General features: G+C 42.0%; 2 protein-coding genes and 1 long non-coding RNA gene across 3 annotated transcripts in view; 1 reads left to right on the top strand and 2 right to left on the bottom strand.

Annotated features, from left to right (window-relative positions):
* Window positions 1-4,840, bottom strand: part of Pdcl2 (phosducin like 2) — a 20,961-nt gene extending 16,121 nt beyond the window's left edge. Inside the window, exon 1 of the mRNA XM_021162805.2 lies at window positions 4,696-4,840. Within this exon, the coding sequence (XP_021018464.1) occupies window positions 4,696-4,701 (6 nt within the window). The 5' untranslated portion in view covers window positions 4,702-4,840. The remainder of the gene's footprint in view (window positions 1-4,695) is intronic.
* Window positions 1-14,623, top strand: part of LOC147005167 (uncharacterized) — a 20,322-nt gene extending 5,699 nt beyond the window's left edge. The window contains exons 2-3 of the long non-coding RNA XR_015046843.1: window positions 6,891-6,969; window positions 14,505-14,623. This is a non-coding gene — a long non-coding RNA (uncharacterized LOC147005167). The remainder of the gene's footprint in view (window positions 1-6,890; window positions 6,970-14,504) is intronic.
* Window positions 9,476-25,053, bottom strand: part of Nmu (neuromedin U) — a 28,284-nt gene continuing 12,706 nt past the window's right edge. Inside the window, exons 3-9 of the mRNA XM_021162806.2 lie at window positions 24,148-24,195; window positions 19,052-19,111; window positions 17,662-17,691; window positions 17,520-17,570; window positions 14,475-14,543; window positions 11,094-11,135; window positions 9,476-9,511 (exon numbers count right to left, since the gene is read on the bottom strand). Of these exons, the coding sequence (XP_021018465.1) occupies window positions 9,476-9,511; window positions 11,094-11,135; window positions 14,475-14,543; window positions 17,520-17,570; window positions 17,662-17,691; window positions 19,052-19,111; window positions 24,148-24,195 (336 nt within the window). The remainder of the gene's footprint in view (window positions 9,512-11,093; window positions 11,136-14,474; window positions 14,544-17,519; window positions 17,571-17,661; window positions 17,692-19,051; window positions 19,112-24,147; window positions 24,196-25,053) is intronic.

A 25,053-nucleotide genomic window follows, 5' to 3' on the forward strand; every position in this document is an offset into this window, starting at 1 on the left:
TGTTTCCTCTCCAGATTCTCTCAGCCCATCCAATTCCATGCCTTTAGAAAGCAAACAGGCAAAACCAAAACTGGAATTAATAATAATAATAAATAATAATAATAATAATAAGCATAATAAACACAAACAGAGACACATACATAAAACAAAACCCATAAAATGCAAAATTGGGAACCATAATATATGAACCAAAGGGCAGTAAGCTTTTTTGTAAAAAGCCCAAACAAAGTAATATGAAACAAAGTCATTTCCAAAAATTCCAGAGTATGTCTTCGGTTTGCCTTCTACTACTGGGCATGGGGCCTGCCCTTCAGTGTGTCTTACGTACCCACTGAGACCCCAAAGGAGAAAACTACATTGTCCTTTGCAAGAAGTTGTCGATTGGAGGTAGCTTCTTGGTTAGGGATGGAAGTTCCTCTCCACTCCCCCTCCTCAGCACCTCTCCTCTCCCCTCCTGGCCTGGACCTGCGGCAGGCCCTGTGCATGCTACCACATGCTCTGTGAGTTCACGTGTGCATGGGTCCTGTTGTGTCTGCTGGTATTCTCTATCCCCCCTAGCTCTTATCTTTCTGTCTCCTCTTTCCAGAGCTCTGAAGGGAGAGATTGGTAAAGATAATTCCCTTAGGATTGCCTGAGCATTCCAAGGTCTCTCCCTCCCCGCACACTGTCTAGTTGTGGGTCTCTATTGATTCCCATTGACTTGCAGGAGGAAGCTTCTCTAATGCCTGAGCAAGGTACTGACCTATGAGTGTAGCAGAATAGTGTTAGGAGTCATTCTATTCATGTTCCTTAGCAGAACAATAGGAATTGGGTTTCCCCTTAGCCCATGGCCTATCTAGTCTTGGGGTTTTGCAGCCTTTTTCTTTTTAAATGTATAAAGTCTCACTGTCACCTAAGGTGGCTTTGTAAGCCAGCATGCCCAAATATCAAGGGTTTTCTACTTGGAAAAATACATACTATGAAAACGACCATTTTAGGCATTTGTACACACACAGTACAGTGTAATAAAGCACAAGCTGGCTGCTGTCCCCCACCCCACCATCTTTTCCGGCTTTCCATCTCCCATAAGAACCACCATGGTGGCTCAGACACACGATCAAATCGCCATTCGGATATGAATCTCTTTGCTTTCATATCACCTTTCCCATTGCTGTGGGCTGGGCAGAGACAGAGGGATATATATCACTTCAGTTCCCTTCCAGGTTCTTACCAAACTCATCGCTCCCCTTTAGCTGCTTTTGTATCTTTTTCTCTTAGCGAAGGCAAGCATTTGTTTCCAAACCCAAGCTTTCCAGCTAGGCGAAAGGAGTTTCCCCATGCCTGGTATGGGGCGCTTTCACTTTTTCTGCCTTCTTTGTTTCAGCCCCGGTTGATACGTTTGTTCACCTAAGTCTTCAGCCTTGCTAGTTTGTTCCTCTGTATTCTGTTCTTTGTGGTGTTAAGATAAATAGAGGAGTTGTGTTTTTTTTTTTCTTTATTGTTACCGTGTAGAAACATTTTTATAGAAATTTTATGGTCTTTCTTCAACTCCTTCCTGTAGATGTTTTTGGATTACAATGAGCACTATTGTTTCATAGCTGGCTTCCGTCCACCCTAATCCTGGAAATCTCTGTAAGTCATTGTCCTCACAGCTCATGACTGTGCCGCCCCTGGTCTTTGGAAGTTTTGGCTGTCTTTGAAAACTGATTGGTGGGAATTTGTAAAGACTGAACATAAAATGTTATTATAAGTCCCTGGGAAAGCTGCCATGGGCTAACACTACCCGAGGGGCAGGTTAGGTTCCTGACCACTAATTGTCAGGACAACCTGCTTTGGATTCCCCACACAGAGGTCCCACTCCAACCTCCTGCTTGTCTCTTATCCTTGGGTACATCATAGACTCCAGTTCTCACTTACTCTGCAAATTGTACCCAAGACCAAACTGCAAATGTGTAAACCTTTGGTGGTAAAACTGGCTTTGAAGATTGCAAAACAGGGATGGGGGGTGGCGGGGGAGGTGGGTGGGGGTAGGGAGAGACACAAATTCTGGAATATAATGCAGTAAAACAGAAATTTGATAAGATGAATATCACAATGAGCAAATCTCAAAAGGCGGGCTTAAACTCGGGTTTACTCACTGTCTTCCGCTGAAACAAAAAGATGTTCCAAGGAGTTGATTTCTAGGGTGAGGTTAGCAAGCGGGGAGGAGGAGTTTGTTCATGCCCAGGTGGGTACCTCAGTAGGCATCATCCCACGGTGAATTAGAATCAGCTTTCTGCTACACACACACAACGACTAATGTACCACAAGTGGAGATTTCTTTACGGATGTCAATTTCTCTCTAAAAGAATGATTTCTTGGTTTTCAGAGCTTCTCTTGTAGTACCAGCTCAAAATAATTCTTATGCTGAAGAGGTTTGGGCTGTTAGCATCTCGTCTTCTACCGTCGGATCAGACCTGCCTGTTCTGAGGTCCTAGGCACCTTAAGGTTCTATGCTTTTCCATTTTCCCCTCGATTCTGATGTAAATTTTTCTTCCTATTGGGTCACATCTGACACTTGTAGGGGCTCCCTTTGATTCTCTTAGATGACCTTCTAGAAGCTTCTGCTACAGTTCCCACTCTAGACATTTTTATTCAGTAGTATATATTAACCTAAGTAACTGTTAACAACAATTCTAGTATCTTTTTTCTTGATATTTAGACTTATTCATTCTCTTCTCTCTCTCTCTCTCTCTCTCTCTCTCTCTCAGTGTGTGTGTGTAAATTAAGGATGGGTCACATGTGCTGTGAGATACATGGGGCATTATCTTACATGGTCCTCAGGGATCTATCTCAGGTCCTAAGACTTGCATCACTGGGGCCAGGTAGCAGGCACCTTCACCCACTGAGCCATACCACAGTGCCCAACAATCACCTTTTAAGAACACTTTCTGCATTTCATGATCGCCTGGTACTTTCTTTCCTTTAGAACTGCTGAATGAGATGGCTGAAAAGAAATAAGAGTCATAGCCAATTCTACCACTTCACTCCAACCAGCCCAGTCTTGGCCATTGTGTCCAAGACTGTTGTTGACGTAAAAGAGCCGTCCTTATGCACTGAACTGCATTCGACGTGGGTTTTTCTTGACTCTTCTTGGGAGTCATCAGAGTATATTCTTACAGATGTGTTCAACCTTCTCAACTGCTCATATTGAACTGATCTAGACTTCATTCCAATGTGACTTAATGTAACAGTATGCGAGGGGGCGCTACCCTTGGCTTCTAGAATTATTTATAAAATGTTACCTAGCAAAGATAGAACCCACAGTCTATTTTCACAAATGGTGACAGTATTTCTGCCTGGCTGTGTGTTATCTTTATTGTCCTCTCAAATACACTTTTGGAGAACAGGCCCATGTTTAAAGCCTCAGAAATGCCTGCTGAATAAATCAAGGAGCAATAGTAATATTATTACTATTATTAATAGTAATCACACTATTAATCATTAGGTCAGTGAGCTGTTGCTTCCTGCTGGTTCCACTTCAGCAGAATTCCTGAAAGGCAGATGCAATGCAAGACAGACTGCAGGGCCGGGCTAGCTGTACAAATGTGCCTGCTAACATCCAGCCCAACGTGAAAGGACCTGAAGATATGTGAATCGCGCTTCCAATAGCTTAATAAATTGTATGACCTACCCAAACACCCAAAGTTCGTATACAAACCAAGAAAAACCTGCTTCCCTTTGCTAGGGAGCAGGGAAGAGAAAGCTATTTCTTCTGTCCGGAAGTGAGGATTTTCCTGGGCGAAAAGGAGGAAGGGGGCAGGGACAGGAAGGGAGGGAGGAGATTCTCATTTTCCTAAATTAAAACTTTATTATAAAGAGCTCAAGGGGCTGGAGAGGTGGCTCGCGTCCCCTTTACAAGCACTCACTGCTCTTAAAGGAGAACCGGAGTTCAATTCCCAGCACCGAAGTGCTGATTTACAACTATCTGTAAAACTTCAGTTCCAGGGGACCAACGTCCTCTTCAGAACTCCGTGGGCACCATGTGGTATACAGACACCCGTGCAAACAAAATGCCCACACAAATAAATAAATTAATTTCAAAGATAAAGAATTCATAAATAAAAAAACATCATCACCCTGTGAAATTACCCAGACCAAAGTCTTGAAATGTCGAGCTGTAATTTAACTTTTCTATTTAAAATAAAAATTGTTTGCGTGCTCCGCGCGCGCGCGCGAGTGTGTATGTATATGTGTGTGTGTGTAGATCAGACGATACTGAAGAGTTCTCACTTACCGCTTTGTAGGTGCCATGGATCAAACTCAGCTTTTTAGGCTCAGCAGCAAGCACCTTAAACCCCTGAGACATTTCACATCGATGGACACCACCCACCCCGAACCTGCTTTTAAAAGAGCATAAATGAATATAATTGAATCCCCTTTGGCCAATTGTAATTCAAAAATAGCACAGCATTTGGATTTCCAGGACTCAGGGGTAAAAGGCGATACTGAACTACACTAAGTGTCTCTTTCAGCCTCACATGAGACTCACGAATATCGCCAAACGACATTCTCTCAAAACTAGACAGAGACGCACAAAATAGCTCCTACCAAGAACAAATCTTAGAACCCACCCCTGCGGACGGCCCACACCACTCCATTCACACCCCTGAGCTTAGAGCTAGCTGGCTTGTCCAGCTCAGGGCTCCAAGGTCACCCTACGGCCTGACCCCTCACCTGCATGATGTTCTCTTGTGCCCCTCACTGGGGTCAGGGCCTCAAACTTCCTCCAGGCTGGCAGAGGGAACCAGCCAGCTCTGGCTAGTGGTCTCTAACGCTCCAGGGGCAGACCAAGAGCGAACAGGACCTCTGCGCATGTGCAACGGTAGCTCAGTTGCCAGGCAACGCAGAGGTTTAGTTCCTGGGTCTATGGGCCCTTGTGCATCAGGTCCTGGGGCATCTGTCTTTAGCAGTGTCTCTCCTGTTAGTCACATGATGCTCCTGTTGCGCTCCATCTTCTCGTCAACTACTGCCATGTCCAAGACTATTGGGCAAGGTTGAATCCAGTATTCATAGAGAAAAATATAAATTCCTTGGGTGGCAAGCACTACAGAGGAGTTCTTAACCTGGACCCACTGTCTGTTTAGAGACAGACTATTGTTTATTTGTTTGCTTATTTACTTAGTTTTGGTTTTTCGAGATAGGGTTTCTTTGTGTAGCCCTGACTGTCCTGGAATGTGCTTTGTAGAGCAGGCTGACCTTGAACGCACAGGAATCTACCTGCCTCTGCCTCCCAAGTGCTGAGATTAAAGGCATGGGCCACTACTGCTTGGTTAAAGATAGAATTTTAAGGGGCATCTAAGCACTAGCCTCAAGTTATGGTATGTGTGTGTGTGTACATTTTCCCCTGCCCCCTCTGGAGCTTGGACCGAATTTTCCGTCTGATTCCCAACAAGACCATAAGCGACAGGACCTGCCACCACACACCTGTGATCTACCTCAGGTGGCTGCCGAAGGAACCTGTGAGCAGAGGTCAGCCTGGGCTACAAATTGAGACCCTGTTTCAAAGAAACAAAATCAAAACAAAACCAAAATCACTAAGAGAAAGAACCCTATCCACTTTAGGAGCTCGGGCTTACAAGAAGTAGACAACTGGGTTCCACTGTGTTTAAGAAAAGGAATTTCCTAGGAAGTATTTACTAGGAACACGGAGCAACTACCATGTAAGCGGTCCCAGAAATATCCTGGAAAGGATCTTAAAACAAGAAAAAAAAAATGTACTAAGTAGCACAATTTTAAACTTGGGTTCAGCAAAGGAGCAATTCATGCGCAGTGATCAGTTAGTATTTAATACAGATTCTACACTCCAAGCATCCCATAGCGTTTGTGTGTGGACCTGCCCAGCAAAAACACTGCAGTCTTTTCAACTGTATGGGTATTTCCACTTTCCTCCCTGCCCTGATTTTATGTGAAGATTCTTAAAATACACAAGCAATTCATGACTGTCTGGGTTTTTTCTTCTAGTTTTTTTTTTTCTTTTTAAGATTTATTTCATGTATGTGAATGCACTATCACTCTCTTCAGACACAGCAGAAGAGGGCATCAGATCCCATTACAGACGGTTTGAAGCCACCATGTGATTGCCAGGAATTGAACTCAGTACCTCCGGAAGAGCAGTCAGTGCTCTTAACTGCTGAGCCATCTCTCCAGCCCATCTTTCTGGATTTTAAAAAGAGACTCTGATGCCTAATAATATTTAACTTTTCTTATTTTGACAAATGAAGGTAATGGGGGGGAGCAAAATATTGCATGTTCTTTCCTCATATGTAGAATTTGTATTGATATACCTATCACATATGACATAAAACCAGAAGACAGATTATTTGGCTGGGAGAAGGGAACCAAAAAGGGTTAGCCGGGACAATAGGTGTAACATATGAACAAGGACAATTATAAAGATGTATGAAGTACCACAAGATAGGATGTATATTAACGGAAAGAAATAATTTTAAAATCCAGGCTAATAGAATTACTGTGTCCAGACAGCTGATGCTGCCCCATGCATTCGTGACTGTGGAATAGGGGAGCCTTGCCATTCTGAGGCCCATTCTGCCAACACAATTCACTTTTAAAGCAAGATTGTGACCTTTTTTTTTCTTCTCTCAGTTTCTTCTCAGTCTATGTCATTCCCAGGGCTTGGTGAGAAGAGTAATTCAAGAACTTCCTTTATGAAATGGGTTATTTAAGTTCCCTAAGTATGGTTCCCATCAGCTCCTGGTAAGGTTATTTTCTTCCTGGTACTGAACAAAGTTGGCTGCTTTTCACTGACTGCAAGGTGAAACAATTACAGATAAGCTAACTACTACTAATCGCCAGGAAGTGTCTTCTGATATATTTGTAGCAATCTGAAGTTGTTTCATTTGTGTTTTTAGATAGAGCCTTGCTACACAGCCCAGGCTAGTCTGGAACCTACCTTTATCTTGGCTCAGCACCCCAATGCTTCAATTACAGGTGTGTACCATGGTGACAATCTACATTCTGATACTTAGAAGACCTGATGGTTTTATCATTGACACAATCCAAACTGGATAAACTAAAATAGTTCACCCAACTGTCTACTAGTGATGTTAGTAAATGCTTTAAAAAATATGTATTCCAACGCCATCCAGAGGTGTGGGCACCTATGGAGCATCTTCAGGTACAGTTTTGCTGTGGGCAATCGATCATTGTAGCAATACATTTCAAGATGCTGTTTTATTTTCAACAAATTAAACATTTATAATCTCAACCATTGCAGAGAATGTTACAATACAGGGGTTTGCAAAAGAGTAAATTTAGGAGGGGTCATTTGTGAGAACAAAATGTGAGTACATCTTATATCCCATAGCAGAGTTTTCAATGAAAGATCATTTCACATCCTGCAAAAAAGAAAAAAAAAAGAATTAGATTAACATATATGTGATGCTATGAATATGTACATATATTCTGTACCTATAGAATAAATCTGGACATTTATTCTACACATCTGCATGTCTCACTACGTTATAGTATTTAATAATATAAAAAGTTTTCAAAAGCTCAGCAATACCAATAAACATTACAAGTGTTGGAAGATTTCCCTACTTCCACCTTAGACTGTGGCCCAGTTTGCCCGAAAGCTTTCGGAGAAGGCCCCAGCATGGGTGGAGAAAGCCCCAGCATGGGTGAATACTATTGTGGCTTTCTCTAAGCCACAACTGGCCACATTTTGGCTCTGTACCAAGGTTAAGCTGGATTCCCCAACCCCTGCTGAACTCCTTACAACCATTCAGATGTGAAAAAGAAAGTGTCAAGAATGAGACCAGAGGCTTCAAAGAGCTCACAGTTGAGGAATCCATGCTGAATGGCTGGGTGGTCACTGGGTGTGGCTGTGCTTTTCTATCTCATTAGCAAATGTCGAATCTTTGGCTATAAAGTTAGGACTGATCTTCTTTTAAAAATATACCTATTTTTAAAATTTATTTACATTTCAAGTGTTATCCCCTTACCTGGTTCCCACCCACCTACCCACTCTAGCCTCCCTGCCCTTGATTCCCCTACACTGGGGCATATATTGAGCCTTCATAGGACCAAGTACCTCTCCTCCCATTGATGCCTGATAAGGCCAGAGGACTGATCTTTTATATTGGATTTTTGTTTGTTTGAGTTCTCATTTGAATGTTCTTGGGCCACGTGTAATGAAATTGATATATGGATAAAATAAGAGCCATCAAAAAGTTTTCCCTGTTTATTTATTTGTATATCTGCCATTACAGCATCTATATATTATACTTATTTTCTTAATAAATATGTTATCAGGATAAAGACCTTAGGTAATCAGATGACAAAGTCAAGGAGGAAATGACTTGTCTATTAACAAAGTAAATAAAATCCTGCTCAAAGTAGACTGAATAGACCCTAACCTAGGGAATAGATCATAAAGTTATATTTTCTCAACTTCAGAGAAAAGTTCATACCAAATAGGTCAGATTCCATTTCACTTTGTGAGTGTTTGCAAAGTCTTTGGTGATTTTCACTTCTCAAGTTGTTTTAATGTCTGTCTTTTCATTTTCATCTTTGTTTATTTATAGTTTTGCCGTCTTTCTAGGATAATCTGGATGAAATACATTTTATTTTTTTCAGATACCCATATTTTCTTTTTGCTTTAAGAAATTTATGCTTTACCCTTCTTAAATTTTTAAGTGTGTCTGTGTCTGTGTGTGTGTGTGGGTGTGTCTGTGTGTCTCTGCGCGCGCCCGGGAGCGTGCTCGTGTATATGCACCGGGCGCTGTGTGGGTGCCTGTGGAGGTCTGAGACTGTTGGATTCGCAGGAGCTCGTCTTAATTGTGGCAATTGTGACCTGCCGGTAGAAGTGGAAGAAGGAGATTCAGAGCATCTGCATGAAGAGCAACCCCCCTTGACCTCTGAACCATCTCTCCAGCATTGGCCCTCCTGCTGCCACATTCTGAGACAGGGCCTCATGCAGCTCCTCCTGGCCTGGGACTGGTTGTGCCATTTGGGGCTTGCTGGGGCACCACTCTACCAACTGACCTGCATCTCCATCCACTTATTTATAAAGATTTTTTTGAGTCTGAGTTATTTGGAAGACAGAAGCGAGTATGCCAGGGAATCCTGGCCCATTCCTGTGGACGCTGACTTACAGCACAGAGTGAAATCAGTGACAGTGTGCTCAGTAACGAGGTTGTCATCGCCAAAATCACTTCGGATGACTTTGAGCATGTCACAGACCAATGAGTATTAGGATCAAAGCAAACCTAGCCCTAAAATACCAGTACTTCCCATTTCCTAAAGCCTGCTTTGCTCCTACAGTTGTAGTATTTATATATAATGTTAGTGCACACAAGCAATGGAACACTAGAAGTATATTTCAGTGTGGTTTAGTTTACGACCAATGGAAACTTCCCAGCTGATTTCAGTTGTGAAACACGTGCTGCTTCATATTTATTTACTGATTTTTCTTTTGTAAGCACATACCATTTTAAATGAAACTTGTTGACCTCTTCCCATTGCGTGGCTGCAAAATAATAAATTAGAAAGAAATCGTTGTAACTAATGATGTGAGGTAGATGCCATACAAAGAAGTCTGCTGATACAAAGAAAAGTTTTCTTGATGTACATCCAGGTCACCTGACAGGCCTTGGGCACAACAGAAGTGGGCTCCTTGGACCCCACAGCTGCAGTTTCTGATTTACTAAGGCTGAGATGGAGCCTGAAAATGTGTATTTCTACCAAGTACGGAAGCACTGCTAAAGCTGCTAGGATCAAGATGAATTAGAAACTATTCTGTTTTGCTTAATAGGGAACCAACACTGATAACAATTGTTCTCAAGTTTCATCTTAAAATGGCCCAAAGGTAGCTTTCTGAAGTCATGACATCTCTGATTTACACACTCCTGCCGTCAGTCTCGTTCTGAAACCCGGTACAACCCATTCTCCAATTTGCTAAAGTAAATCCTACCACAGGGTCGCCACCTGGGCCTCGAGTATACAGCTGAAAACGTTCAGCTAAATGTTAAATATGTCTTGTCTAATTTTCGATTCACATCATACCATCTTTGACTTACCTCCTTTCTCCAGCTAAAGTGTTGGCCTCAAATCTCATCTAAAGATGACGTACAAAGGATGTGGTTGGTTTTACACAAATACCACATCATTTACTATAAAGGACTTGAGCAACCTCAGATTTGGGGTTTTTAAAACAATCCCCCATGTACCAAGGGATGACTGATCTTAGCTTTTATCTATCTCTTTGTTAAATCAGGCTATAAAGTACTAGAGTATAGAAGCTGAACTCTATTTTTTAAAGTATTTTATTTTACCTTAAGTTATGGATATATCTGTGTGTTGGTGTATGCATATGGACGCAAGTGCCCACAGAGGCCTGACGAGAGCTCCGGATCCCCTGGAGATGGAGCTGCAGACTGTGAGCTACCTGGAGCAGGTGCTGGGAACTGAACCTGACCCTCTGTAAGCGCAGTATGTGCTCTTACTCCTTGTCCTTTTACTCCCATCCATTGGTATCTTGCTTAGCACCGATTGGAGCGTCAGTAAATGGTTGCTGAGTCCATTGACTAAATGTGTCACTTTCCTGGCTATGTGTTAAGAAAGTAAATATTGCAAAGAACCTATAGCTGCTTAGAAACAGATTTCATCCACAAATGCAAAATGATAAACACAGTCACAAAGCTCTCTCTCTCTTGGTAGCTTTTGGTCATCATTGGATTTTTTCATTTTCAGCACAGGAATAACCCTTGCAACCTATTCAATCAAAACCTTAGTAGTCGACTCCTCGGACTTGTGAAGTAGCACTAAAAAATTTGTTTCCCATGTACAAAATATCACAAAATTAGACTGTGGAGTAGATGAATGTCGGAGTAGTCACACGCAGGGGTAGTAAAAGGGAGATTAGAGGCGCTGTGGTTAAACAGCAGGGTAGTGGAGGAAATGAAACCACATCAAGACACTTAATGTCAATTGAGCATAAGGCCACAGCAAGGCTTCATTAAAGCCTTAATTAAAGTCAATTCAATGAGCATACAATGAAATGCTTTGTCAATTTCCATATTTATTGATCATAAAATAATATATGTACATACCCTGAATAAAAAGTATCCCATGGAAGGACTCTGGTATTCTGCCTGGAAGAAATAAGGATGACACAACAAATTAAGCGACACCAGAACAAGGGTGAATCCTTCTTAAGGGTGCGGTGAGTGAGGCTCAATATTACTTTTAGCTATTCCCAAAGACTCGTGTCAGGAGAGAATCATTGTGTTTACATCTAAATCATCTCAACAGCTACCAGTATTCCCCAGAATGGTGTATCTAAAAATATTTCCATTACTATTATGGATTCTGTTTTAAGAACTGTTGTCAGTTGTATGCGTGTTCATCAGTAGGTAGAAAGATAATGTCCGGCTTATTATGCTTCAAAGTCCCTTTTTGACATCTTGATAGAATAAAATAATATGTTGGATGTGGTCACATATGAACAAAGAAAATATAATCTGGGGTTGCTGTTAAAGCAAGGATACAATGAGTGGAAACTGAGGGGCAACTTTGGCCAATGTATGTTTAGTCAATTTGTCGGAAGACATTTTTCTGATATTATTGTATGTGTAGAGCTTTAATGACAAGAATGCTAAATAGGAACAACCATGTGTTTATAACAAGCATATTATGTAGTATTGCTCAAGCAGATCATTCTAAACTTCATGGGAAGAATATTCAACACTTTTTTTGTGTCTATAGTGTTGACTTGTAGCTTTCTGTGTGCATTAATAATTCATTAAATTTATCAGTCAAGCTGTTTTCAAAACTTCCATAAGTCTGGTCATATTCTTTAATCTACTAAATGCCTCTGATATCTATTTAAGTTCATAAATCTTTACTTTATAGAACATATAGCTCTTACTCTCAAAATCTGCACTTAATTCTTATTTTTACTATACCCCTCAAATTACTTACGATTGAAGCATTGATGTTTAAAATGTATACACAGAAACTACATATTTAGGCCCTTGTCTAAAAACAGTTCCTGTGTATATTCAAGAGAGAAAAAAGAACACAGTGAAAATCAAAATATACTAATTACTTAAAGTCAAACCAAGTCAAAGGTTCCCAGGCTGTTTTCATCAGAGGCAGAAGTGTCAATAACTGAAAGAATTTGGAAAGGCAAGCTGAAAGGGAATGTATCTAATGAACAATATTCAAAAATGTTTGAATGCATTAAAAGCCAAGTTTTTTTCTTTCAGAGTTAAGATATCCCACTAGAAAACTATATTTTAAAGTTAATGATCTTGGCCATCACAGCCAGCGTCTATTGTAGTTGGTGTTGTTATTGTTGGCTTTCCCATTTATCTCTTGCATTCTTTGCTCTCAGCATTTCCTAAGGATGTTCCCCTGTGGGAAAATGTCTTCAGGGTTTGCCTTTGTTTAGCCTGTTCTGTGCCTACATCGGGTCCCAAGGCTTCACATACCCTCTGCACCTACAATAGTCTTCCTCAAGACAGAAAATGGCGACCATGTGCCAAATTAGTCCTAAAAATAAATATGACTCAGTCTTTCTCTTACTCAGTCTTTGTGTAAATAGTGAGACTGAAATAACATAGTCAAAATAATTATCACTGGCTAATATAGACATGGTGGAAATTAAGTAAAACTTTATAAGGATGAATTTATTTCTAGAAAATTAATTTCATGTCAACTGACTTTCTTTTTTTGTTGTGGGAATTCTACCATTTTGGGGGTGAGTGGTACTAGAAACTTAACTTAGGCCCTCCACCCCCCACACATGCCAGGCTAATGCTCTGCATTGAGCTATAGCCCCGCATTGGAAGTTCTACAAGTTTAAAGTGCTATTAAATCCCTTCTTAGATTTCTCTTTAAGATAGCAGCAGATAGCTGTATTCAATTGAAGCTAAAATAGGAAGACTTTGGGGGAGGGGGAAATCATGATCATAAAAATAAACTGTAGGATGTTTACTTATCTGTGTCCTTACAAACAAACATGATTTAAGAAGAGTAAAAAATACAGCATCAAGGTTAAGGAATAAGTATCAAGTATCAAGGTTACCAGACCTGAGTAGTGGTAACAGTTTAATAATGAAGTAGCCATCATTAAGCCATAAAGGGAATATCACAATGAAGAGCGTGTGTGTGTGTGTGTGTGTGTGTGTGTGTGTGTGCGCGCGCGCGCGAGTGTGTGGGGTATGTGTGTGTCTTCCCTAGACTAAGGGTCAGTGAACTGTCACCTCTCATACAGCTCATGGAACCTTCTTTAACTACTGTGACTTTCCCTTCTCTCGAGGTAGCAGAACCCATGAAAGCCCAGGCAAGTTCCCAGTAAATCAAAGATGGCAATGCTAGATCAAAAATGTGGTGTCTCCCTTGAAAATGTTACCCAGGATTTTCAACACTAAGAGCATGAGGATATTTTTGTGACATTGCAAATGCAGTTGTTGGTTATGTTTGTGCTAGCTTAGCTGCATTTACCTTACAGGTTGGTGCTAGCCCTAGGTCCTAGTGTTAGCCATGGGAAAAAAATGAAATGTTGACATTTGTTTTATGATATGTATATTTACAAATCCTTATTTTTAATCAATGTTTTAACACTACTTGGACAAAAAAAAATTATGCCACCCTAGCTATTTGTCAACAGGATACAGGGGTGATAAATTGTCCTTGACTGGATTTCCCATTCCTACCTAACACCCAGCTGTTCCCTTTTTCTCCATTAGAGGGTCTCAGAGGGCATGGAAGCCCAGTTTTCCTCAGTGTGAAGGGCTTGTGCTAGCCAGGGTCAGAATATGGAGAGGGAGAAAGACAGCAGGATGCGCTTAAGCAGGTTAGCCAAGGTACATGGTGATTTGCATCTGAAATGTCTCCCAAAGACCAAGCAGTCATCGGAAGCCTGCTGTTGTTAGGAGGTAGAAGACTCTTTCTGAGGAGGTAGGAGGAGGACGTTGCACTTGAAGAATGGGGACAGTACACCTTGTCTCCTCCCTCGTCTTCTCTGTCATAGGCTGCGATCCTTTGTTCAACTGAACACTGTATGATTCTCTGCCTTACCACAGATAGAAAGTAACCCAGTTGTCAAGTTGGCCAAAGCTTGCAATCACTAATATGTTGAACCCAAATACTCCTTTTACTCATTGTGACAGGAAGCTAACACTGAGTACGAACACGAGGGCCTCACCCTGAAGAGGGGTAATCTTTTTTGTTGTTTGTTTTGCTTTTCGAGACAGGGTTTCTCTGTATAGCCCTGTTTGTCCTAGAACTCACTTTGTAGACCAGGCTGGCCTCGAACTCAGAAATCCGTCTGCCTCTGCCTCCCGAGTGCTAGGATTAAAGGCGTGCGCCACCACCGCCCAGCTGAAGAGAGGTAATCTTACAAAGGAGGACCACAGCTGCGGTTAGCGGAAGGGGCTGCCGCAGAGTGGCAAAGCCAGCATGCAGTTGGTATGACATACACTCACTTTGAATCTCTTCATTCTTCTCTCATGCAGTTGAGGGACGAGCTGCAGCAACGGATGCACAACAGAGGACTGGGAGGACATGAACACACACGATGAGCACGGGGGCTCCTCAGCATTGGGCATTAAGATGGCTTCCTGTCTGTCTGTCTGTCTGTCTGTTTCTACCCACTATTCTCACCCCAGGTCAAAGGACAAGAAAAGGAAATGAAAGGTATTATCTAAGACAGCCCATTGAGAGCCCTTTAAAGAACACTAGTGAATAAATCAAGGGGTGGGACAGATGGCTAGTCTTACACTAAGCAGTGGCCCATTATTTGGAGAAGCACTTTGCTGAAGGCCTCGGATCTGTTACAACTGCAACAGGTGCAGCCCCAGGTCACCTCTCTAGGAGGCAAAAAGCCATCTGTCAATGTCTACACTTACTCAAAATAATCCGGTCCAGACCAAGGCCACTTGCAAGTATCAGTTTTCCCTTACAAACATTGTTATCTGGATGCGTCTAGCACACATGCCTGGAAATCTCCTTCATAAATTAAACATTTAAAATGGACCAGGAGCAAGACAACAGGGGACACGAAGATGACAGTAGCAGAAAAGGTAACGAAGACGCGCTTTCTAAAAATGAGATGTCACGCAGGAGAAAATGAACGCACACCTGAGACACAGCTACTGAAAGAGCGGCTCTCTCTTAAGGTCTAGGTTGAGTTGAGCCTCCTTGCTAATATTAAATTCATTTAACAGATGGGTGAGTTTTAGCCCTAGATAATGGTTATCTGTTCATGAATACAACTTGTGTTTGGTATGTAGCTAATCTCGCTTAAAACTTCCATCTGTTCATATGTAAGATTATCCCACGAGGCACGCACTTAGAGTGGAGTTTAAATTTTCATTTACCTTTCCACATACATGTTTTAAAACACACTTTCCTTTTCATTCTCTAAACTGCACCTAGTAGTGGATCCCAAGCTTAAAAGGAATATTATGGTCAAATTGTTTCTATATTTATTAATTTTTCCCAGTGCAGAAGATCAAACCCGGGGCTTGCTTATGCTAGGTGAGAAGTCTGCTTCTACACCTCAGCCCTAGCCAGTTTGTATGTTTTAAGTCCATGCAAAAAAATGAAAAGGACATGCATAGTATGTGTTCACTTATAAGTGGATATTAGCTATAAAATACAGAATAACCATGCTACACTCAATAGACCCAAAGAAGCTAAACAAGAAAGAAAGTCCAAGCAAGGATAAAGTGGGGGGAACAAAATGGTTATAGGAGGAAAATAGAGAGAGGGGTCTGGGTGGGAGAAGGGATGGGAAGGGGAGTGTGTGTGTGTGTGGGGGGGGGTGTTCAGGATCAGGTGTGGGTCAGGAAGGATGGCCAGATGGCCATGAGAATCTGCAAGTGACAGGGATGGGGAGGTGAGGGGCATCTCCAGGGTGAGACAGGGACCTGGGGTAAGGGAGGCTCCAAGAATTAATGGAGGTGACCTTAGCAGAGACTCATAGAAGTGGGGATATGGAACCTGAAGAGGTCACCTCCTGTAGCCAGGCAAGAACTCCAGTGGAGCGATAGAGACACCAAACCCCCCACAAAACTTTCAACCCCAAATTTATCCTGTCTACAAGTAATACAGGGATGGGAAGTGGAGCAGAGACTGAGGGAATGACCAAACAATAACTGGCCCCACTTGACATCCATGCCATGGCAACTACCAGTCTCTGACACTAGTAACGAGACTCTGCTATGCTTGCAGGCAGGAGCATGCTGCCCTCTGAGAGGCTCCACCCAGCAGCTGACTCAGACACATGCACACACCCACAGCCAAACAGTGGATGGAGCTTGGGGACTCTTATGGAAGAATAAGAGGAAGAAATGTGGTCACTAGGAGGCTAGGACCTTCCACAGGAAGACCAACAGAGTCAACTAACCTGGACCCTTGATGCTCCCAGAGACTGAACTACCAACCAAAGAGCGCATGAGGGCTAGACCCCCCCATCCCCCATAAACACACATATGTAGCAGCTGTGCAGCTTGGTCTTAATGTGAGTCCTGAACAAGTGCAGTGGGGGATGTGGATGGGGGTCGGGGGCGAGGGGGGCTGCTGGGAGGCTATCCTAAAAGCTGTTGCCTATCTGTGGGATATATATGTTCTTCTAGCTGGCTGGCCTCAGTGGAAGAGGGTATGCCTCACCCCACACAGACTTAATGTACCAGGGTGGAGGGATGGGGGAGGGCACTTCACCCTCTCAGAGGAGAAGAGGAAGGGGCTGGGGGAGAGATTGTGGGAGGGAGTGATGGGAGCAGCAATTGGGATGTAAAGTGAATGAAAAGGAAAGGAAAGGAAAGGAAAGGAAAGGAAAGGAAAGAAAAGAAAAGAAAAGAAAAGAAAAGAAAAGAAAACCAAAACCAAACAAACCAAACACTACCACTGAAAGAGGCCATGTGCACTTGATGTGAATTAAAACCGGGCTACGCATTTCTCATTACTCTGATAGAAGCTCTCACAATGAGCATCTCCCTCATGATAATGAGCAAGAATAGAAGGTGATATTTCCAGTTCACACTGCTACTTGTCTTTTAAAATAATTGCCAGATGAGACTAATTTTCTCTTATATTAATATCACCCTAAATAATTTGCTCTACTTATTCATTTGTTCTTAGACTTATTTTTTGTCATTGAATACAAATTGATAAAGGATGGATTTTCTTTACATGGTTTTTACTTATTTATTACCATATTTCAAGCATTCAGAGTTGTGTTTGAAACACACTAGGAAATAAATAATTGTGAGCAAGTGAATATAAGGCACATGTAGATACTGACATGAAAAGTAATTATATAATAAATATTAATTTTCATTTCATTTCAATTCACATAATAAACTTATTTTCCTCCACATGGTACTGAAGAATGAAACACTGGGCTACACTATCAGACCCAGACATAATTTATAGAGTAAAATATATGAGTTTGGTCTTACTATATGCTAGATAAATCTGTTTTTAAAAATGAGTTTTCTCTTAGACACATACTTGTGACTACTTACCACAACATTTGAATTTCCCAACTTCTGTGTCTTTGAATAGTGAAATAAGAACTGTTAAGACAGAAAGAGTGAGTTATCCATAAAAGATCTATGACTTTCTTTATTCTGGCTAGTATATATATATTCAGGAAAATCACCTTACCCTCTTAGTATTATCTTTCTCACTTTGTTCCTAGTGAAGATATATATATATATATTATTATACATTATAAAACTTCATGTTACATACTTTGAAATTCACAATATATTATGAATTATGTAAAAATGTAAAACATGACACATATGTTATATTTCAAACATAGGACTAAAATTGCTTAAGCATCCATTGCTCAAAAATCAGTGGAGGACTGATTAAAAGTGGACAGTGATCTTTTCTACAAATTTATTACGAAGAAAATAATTGGAAGGATTATCAATGTTTAATAGTGGTGGGACAGGAAGTTACAATACAGTCACACAATGGAATATGCAGAGTAAACAACTAAAGAATAAACAGTAAAATATTTTTAATTGTCATCACTAAATAAGGCCATGAGTTATTTTTTTCTGCCATAAGTCTGTGGCTTATAGGAGTCATATCTTTTTTTTTTTTAATCTCGTTTGCTCTCAGCACCAAAGAAAGACAATGGATAGATTTTTACTGTTATGTGTTTTATCTTAATTAGGGAAAATTACATTTCAGGGGAACATCATCACTAGAAAGAATAATTTGCCTTCAAACTATCCAAGTGTCCTTCTTTGGGTTACTCTCTGTGGAAGCTGGAGTGTATCAGCAATCACAGGATATGTTTGGGATGCTGATGAAATAACATCATTCAGAACTTAAGACTTCACCTTTAGTAAGGGAGTTTTAAAGTTCGTTCAACCAAGGCACAGGCTAGAACCTGAAGTCTAATGGTATGTGATCTCCCACACTCCCACCCAGTCTTCACCTAGGACAAAACATTCTCCCAGAAGAATCAAATAATTCCAGTCAGAAACCAGGACACAGACACAAACAGAACTTTCAAACTAACACTGACAGTGCGGTTGGCCAGTTTGTCCTTCCTCCTTGTTGGCTTGTTTGCTTGTTAAGTTTGTTTGCTTGGTTATTTTTCCCAGTACCAGAACAAAAGCTCAGGCCTCACATTCCAGCCAAGTGCTCTCCCCAGCTATATTTTTCTATTCTTAGGTCCTAGGATACAACAAAATATCATGTCCTAAGTGCAGACCATAAAAATGTAGCAACTTAGTTTCATTCTTGTTCCCAATTATATATACACGTGTGAGAAAAATTAAAACAGTATGATGATAAATTTCCTCTATCAGACCACATTTCATGCTTGCAGGAGACGTGTGATTTCCCAGTTAGCTGAGTATGAGCTCCACCAATACTATCCTAACAGAGAAACTGAAGTATCAGCTTCTTATTCCCAGTCAGTGTGTCCTGTAGCTCGTGCTGACAGCCTTCCTAAATTGTGTACATTTCAAGGAGAAGGAACTTCAAGTCATTTGGTTGGTGGGCTGCCTACAGGACTTAGGCAGAGCCTTACCTGAGGCTTCTGGGAAATCTCCATCACTATACGGCAAAGCTCCCTCAGTGCAACAGATGCCTAAGGCAGACAAGAGAACACATGGGCTATGTTTCAGTTTGCACTATATCTGCACAGGGGGTGAGATTCCAGATGTTGGAAGCACAAGGATAGCCTATCAGCACTGCAAAGGTGACTTGCTGCAGTCCCGTGAAACTCTGCAGGAGTCCTCTTGATTGCTCTCAGATCAATCTAAAACATCCTCGGGCCAAGGTGATGGCTGGGCAGGTGGCAAAGTTGGCTGAGATAGCAAGAGAACTTGAGTTCAAATCTCCAGCCCCTACATAAAAGTCTTGCATAGCTACGTGTGTATGTCACTCCAGCACTAGGATGGAGACAGGTAGATACTAGGAGATGGCTGGGGGTCAGTCTAGACACAATGGCAAACTCTGGGTTCTGTGGGATTCTCGACTCAGAAAACAAGGTAGAAAGCAATGGAGGAAGATGCCTCATGTCTTCCTCTGGTGTCTGCTTGGGTGTACATGGGCATGCATTCCCGTGTACACAGACCACACACACACACACACACACACACACACACACACACACACACACACAAACTTGAGCACACATAAAACAAACAACGAAACAAATCTTTCTCTGCAGCAGCTATGCAGCAGTTGAGGTTACACTGTGGCCCACTTACACAGTTCTCAACACTCACGGAGACACCATGGAACTCTATGACTAAGACAACCTGGGCAGTGCCAGCTAGGGATTAGTCTCCTGGCTTGTAGGGAAATGCATGTGCATGCCAAAGCTGTGAGCTTCACTGAACATTACTCATTACTGGCTAATTTGAAAATCCTGCAATTGCTCTCAAACAATGAGGATTGAAGGACAAGAAGCCCGTGTGTGGTGCTAGTCTGAGTTCCACCCTTTGCAGGCTGCTGACTGCACACCCCAGGATCAGGTTTGTCAGAGCATCAGAGGGCAGAATTAGGGCAGGAATCCTGCGGTTGGCAGTCAGTTGGGCGTGGTAGGGAGTGGCTCAAATGGACAAGCAAGGGCAAACCCAGCTTTGCACAGGACCTAGCAGAGTCTGCTGTGAGCCATTGGTTCCTTAATAAGTTCGTTTCTGAAGTCATGAGAAGCCGGGGCACAGAGAGGCAATGTGAATAGTGTTAAAGCATGGGCTGAGAAGGTGAACAGCCTGAGATCAGCAGTGTGGATCCCATTGCTACTCCGTTTCTACATTGGTTACTTAATCTTTCAAAACTTTAGTTTCTTTAGCCAGAAATCAGGGGTGATGTCACTGCAGGAAGTTCCTGCCCGGATTAAGGTCAGGACAAGCCCTTGGTTTAATTTACCACTGTGGGTACTCTCGATTTAGAAGCTGTAAGAGAAGATCGTTCCACACCTACTGCGGATGGCTGAGGTGAGAAACAAAGTTGGAGCTACCATGCAGTGCCCTTCAGATCCTTTCTCCACAGAGGTCTGGTTTTGTCTCCTCCCTCCCATCTATTTGTCTTCCAGGCAACTTGTTGGGATATATATGGATAGTACAAAATGAACCATGTATACATGGAGTTTCAACGCGTTACAAAAAACTTTCCTGTACACAATTTCCATTCTGTTCTTAAAACACAGGGGCAAGGCACATAGGACAGGGCATGCTGCTCTTTTGTAGAGAGGAAGTGAGGTCCTATAAGATGGTGACTTCTCCAGTACCTTAAGAGGTTGTAGTTGACAGAGAGTGGCCTGGGAGCCAGGCCTTTTACCCATGAATATGCTTTGGAGGGCTCATCACTGTCCATTGATGTATAGTTGACTATTTCTCAGTTGTTTCATGGTCTTGGGGTATCTCATATGTACTTGCTGGTTAATGCTCTACCACTGAGGCCCAGCCAGCAGCTAAGGGGAGCTGAATAAAGTACCGAGTCTGGTAAGTCCTTCCCTACTTGGCCCCTTCAGGTAGATCTATGACAATCTGGTAATAAAAACAACTACGGTTTTGTTTTGTTTTGTTTTGTTTCCTCAAATAGCCCATATAGAAATGCCACAAAATCCAAAGTAACAACAACAACAAAAAGGTACTTGGCTATGTTCCATGTCAAAGATGCATCTCAATTGAAGAGGACTATACTTATATATGTAGGTTGTTTCACCTTAGGAAACTGACGAGGCTGAATGAGGTTTGGCAATAACACTGACCTTTGGGAACATTTCAAAATAAATGTATTTTCCTAGCTTTTCTTTATAAGAAGCCATTATTCTCAACAATTCTTTAAAGACTTTAATATATAGGACAGGTAATAATTTATCCCATATTAATGGATCTTAAAGATTTTTATTTTTATATTTGACAAAAGTATCTGGAAGCACTACCTGATAATTGTGCAATTAATAAAATATCACTTCATAAACAGTTAGTGATATTTAAAGTCTCAGAATATATTGAAATATACATTTACATGTGAAAGACAGGAATAGTACATATATATGCCAGGCTCTTTATAAAAAGCCACACAGAAATGAGGTTCAACAAAGAGTTAGTTTGTGGAGCTAGGGAGCTGACCCAGTGTTTAAAGGGCTTGTTACATAAACGAGGGGACCAGAGTTTGGATCCTAGAACTCACATAGATGCTAGGTGAGTGTGTCAGTCCCATTTCAACCTCATAAGGTGGAGACAGGGAATCCCTAGAGCAAGCTGGCTAGCAAGACTGGCCACATAGGCAAGGTTTGTGTTTGATTGAGAATCCTGCCCCAGCAAATAAGGCAGGAGAGTGATGGAAGATGATCTCTGACATCAGTATTGAGCCTTCACATGCATGGGCACACATGTACAGCGTGTTCCTTTCCTGTCCCAGACACATGCACACACATATATATGCAGGTACCACACACACACCATAAATAGAAAAAGAATATTTTTAAAGTTAATTTATATTGATAGAGTTTAAGTAAGTTTTTTTAAGGTATACAGTGGGTATTATGGATATAAAAATGGTTCTGAAGCTGTTCCTGAATTTTAAGTTCAACACAAAGGCTTACTTGCTAATATCCCCACGACATACATCTGAAGGTGCTTCTTGTGGTTTGAGTATGTCTCCCAGAGACTCACTGAACACTTGGTTCTGAGTTTGTGGAGTCTGTGGAGCCTTTAGGCAGTGGAGTTTTTATTGGAGAAAGAGGGTCCCGGTAGGTGGGCCATGAGGCTTTGTAGCCTGGAGTCACTTCCTGCCATTATCTGCTTCCTGTGTGCTGATGCAGTGTGACCCGCCAGCCTCCTGCTTCTGTATCAAACGTAAACCTTTCTCCACTCAAGCTGCTTTCCTTGGGATGTTGTTATCACAGCAAAAAGAAAGTAACTACAGCAGAAATCGGAGTTTAAAAAATGGATTTGAAATAGTGCCCAAAAGAGATCTCCCTTCCCTCTCCTCTCCCTAAGCCCAAGCAAATGCCTCTAACTTCTGGCAGGGGAACCTCTACAGCTAGGAAAGACATTACACAGGGCTAGTCCTGTGCTTCCCCGACTCTGATCCCATCAGGAGGACCATAGGAAAAGTCACTTGGCCTTGGCCAGAGGGTGTATTTGAGGCACATAAGTTTCTCTCCAGGTTCCTGGCAGAGCTGACTAAGAAAGTAAAACTCTGCATCCTTGCACTCAGAGCTGCAGGTGGACGAATCAGTGGATGAAGATGACACCATCTTTCCTGCTCCTCATTTCTCCCTGTGCAGGAGCACTGCTAGCCCTCAGTCCTCCCCATCTCCCCCTGTGGAGGAGAACTGCTAGCCCTCAGTTCTCCCCCATCCCGTGGGAAGAGAAGTGAACTGCTTCCTGGCCATCCTGGAAGCAGGAAACTGGGAACACACAGTTCAGCCTTTTGTCTCATCTGCCAGCACACTGGTCTGCTATACTCCTGTGGTGTCGGCTTCTGCTCTGTGAAGACCCAGGGCCACTGCCTGAACTGGTCTAGAAAACTTGGTTCTGGTGCAAAAACACACAGTTATTGGGTATTGTATTTTTAAAACAAAATTTGATCTTAAAAATTAGCATTTGAATAGTTCACAGTTTCCAAAAATAAATTTATTTTACTTAAAGATGGAAAAGCTAGCCTTCTAAAGCACAGGCCTATAGCACTGGCATTGCATGGAGATAACACAGTAGCATCTAATATGCGACAAGTCTTAAAGATGGAAAAGCTAGCCTTCTAAAGCACAGGCCTATAGCACTGGCATTGCATGGAGATAACGCAGTAGCATCTAATATGTGACAAGTCTTAAAGATGGAAAAGCTAGCCTTCTAAAGCACAGGCCTATAGCACTGGCATTGCATGGAGATAACGCAGTAGCGTCTAATATGTGACAAGTCTTAAAGATGGAAAAGCTAGCCTTCTAAAGCACAGGCCTATAGCACTGGCATTGCATGGAGATAACGCAGTAGCATCTAATATGTGACAAGTCTTAAAGATGGAAAAGCTAGCCTTCTAAAGCACAGGCCTATAGCACTGGCATTGCATGGAGATAACGCAGTAGCGTCTAATATGTGACAAGTCTTAAAGATGGAAAAGCTAGCCTTCTAAAGCACAGGCCTATAGCACTGGCATTGCATGGAGATAACGCAGTAGCATCTAATATGTGACAAGTCTTAAAGATGGAAAAGCTAGCCTTCTAAAGCACAGGCCTATAGCACTGGCATTGCATGGAGATAACGCAGTAGCGTCTAATATGTGACAAGTCTTAAAGATGGAAAAGCTAGCCTTCTAAAGCACAGGCCTATAGCACTGGCATTGCATGGAGATAACGCAGTAGCATCTAATATGTGACAAGTCTTAAAGATGGAAAAGCTAGCCTTCTAAAGCACAGGCCTATAGCACTGGCATTGCATGGAGATAACGCAGTAGCATCTAATATGTGACAAGTCTTAAAGATGGAAAAGCTAGCCTTCTAAAGCACAGGCCTATAGCACTGGCATTGCATGGAGATGATAACGCAGTAGCGTCTAATATGTGACAAGTCTTAGTGAGTTCAGGAAAAGTTCAAAGGGAGAAATGGAGATTTTTATGCACCAAGAAATGTCTACATTGTCATGAAACCCGTCCAGATTGAATTACCTGAGGCCTGGAATCAATGGACAGAAAGGACGCACAAGCTTCATGAATCTGTAGAAAACAAAAATATCAGTTACATCCTAGAAAGAGAAAAGAGCCCAAACCAGAAAAATAGACTTTACAGAGGCATTCCATACAGATAGCAATCAAAGAGTCACAGCAGCCTTGAGCCCTAAGTTCAGAGAAGAGCAGACTCCAGAACCTTATAAGAAAGTCCTGGGTGCTGATCATGCTTGTAGATGCCCACTGTCCCATCTCTGAGGCAGGGGATTGCTCTAAGTTACATGCCAGGTTGGACTACGTAGTAGATTCAAGGCTGTGATGCATAGTGAGATCCTGTAGAAAGGAAAGGTTGAAAGAGAAGAGGGAAAGGGAGGAGGGAGGAGGGAGGGATGTGAAAGACCAAAGGAAGAGAAGGAAGTCCTAGACTTGCAATTTGTTCAAGACTCACACCCCCACCCCCAGCCATTGGAATATATGTCCCCAGTAATAGCTGGTAAAGACAATCAGGGTGTGTGAAGATTTCCTCAGACATTGGTGTAAAGGTAAGTGCTCTGAACTCATTCAGCCAGAGAACATGACCCCCACCCCAAATGGCCTTAAAATAAGGGAGTGCCATTGGTTGCTGTACAATTACTCATCAGACATGACTCTAATGTCACCTCATTTAACATGATAACTGAATGACACCCAGCATGAAGGAAAAATCTTAGGACAGAATAAGCATAGATATTCATCTCCTAATGAATGCTTACTCAATGATGCTTGACAGCCGGCTGTTCTCAGCCTTTATCCTAAAGAGAAAATGGTAGACTGTAGGACACAGCTGTATCAGCTGGATGCCATGGCACAGGCCTATTATCCCAGCACTTGAGAGGCTGAGGCAGGAGGATCGCAAGTTCTAGACCA

The sequence above is a fragment of the Mus caroli genome, unplaced genomic scaffold (genome assembly GCF_978045245.1).
Source record: "Mus caroli unplaced genomic scaffold, Mus_caroli_1 scaffold_4, whole genome shotgun sequence".
NCBI lineage: Eukaryota > Metazoa > Chordata > Mammalia > Rodentia > Muridae > Mus > Mus caroli.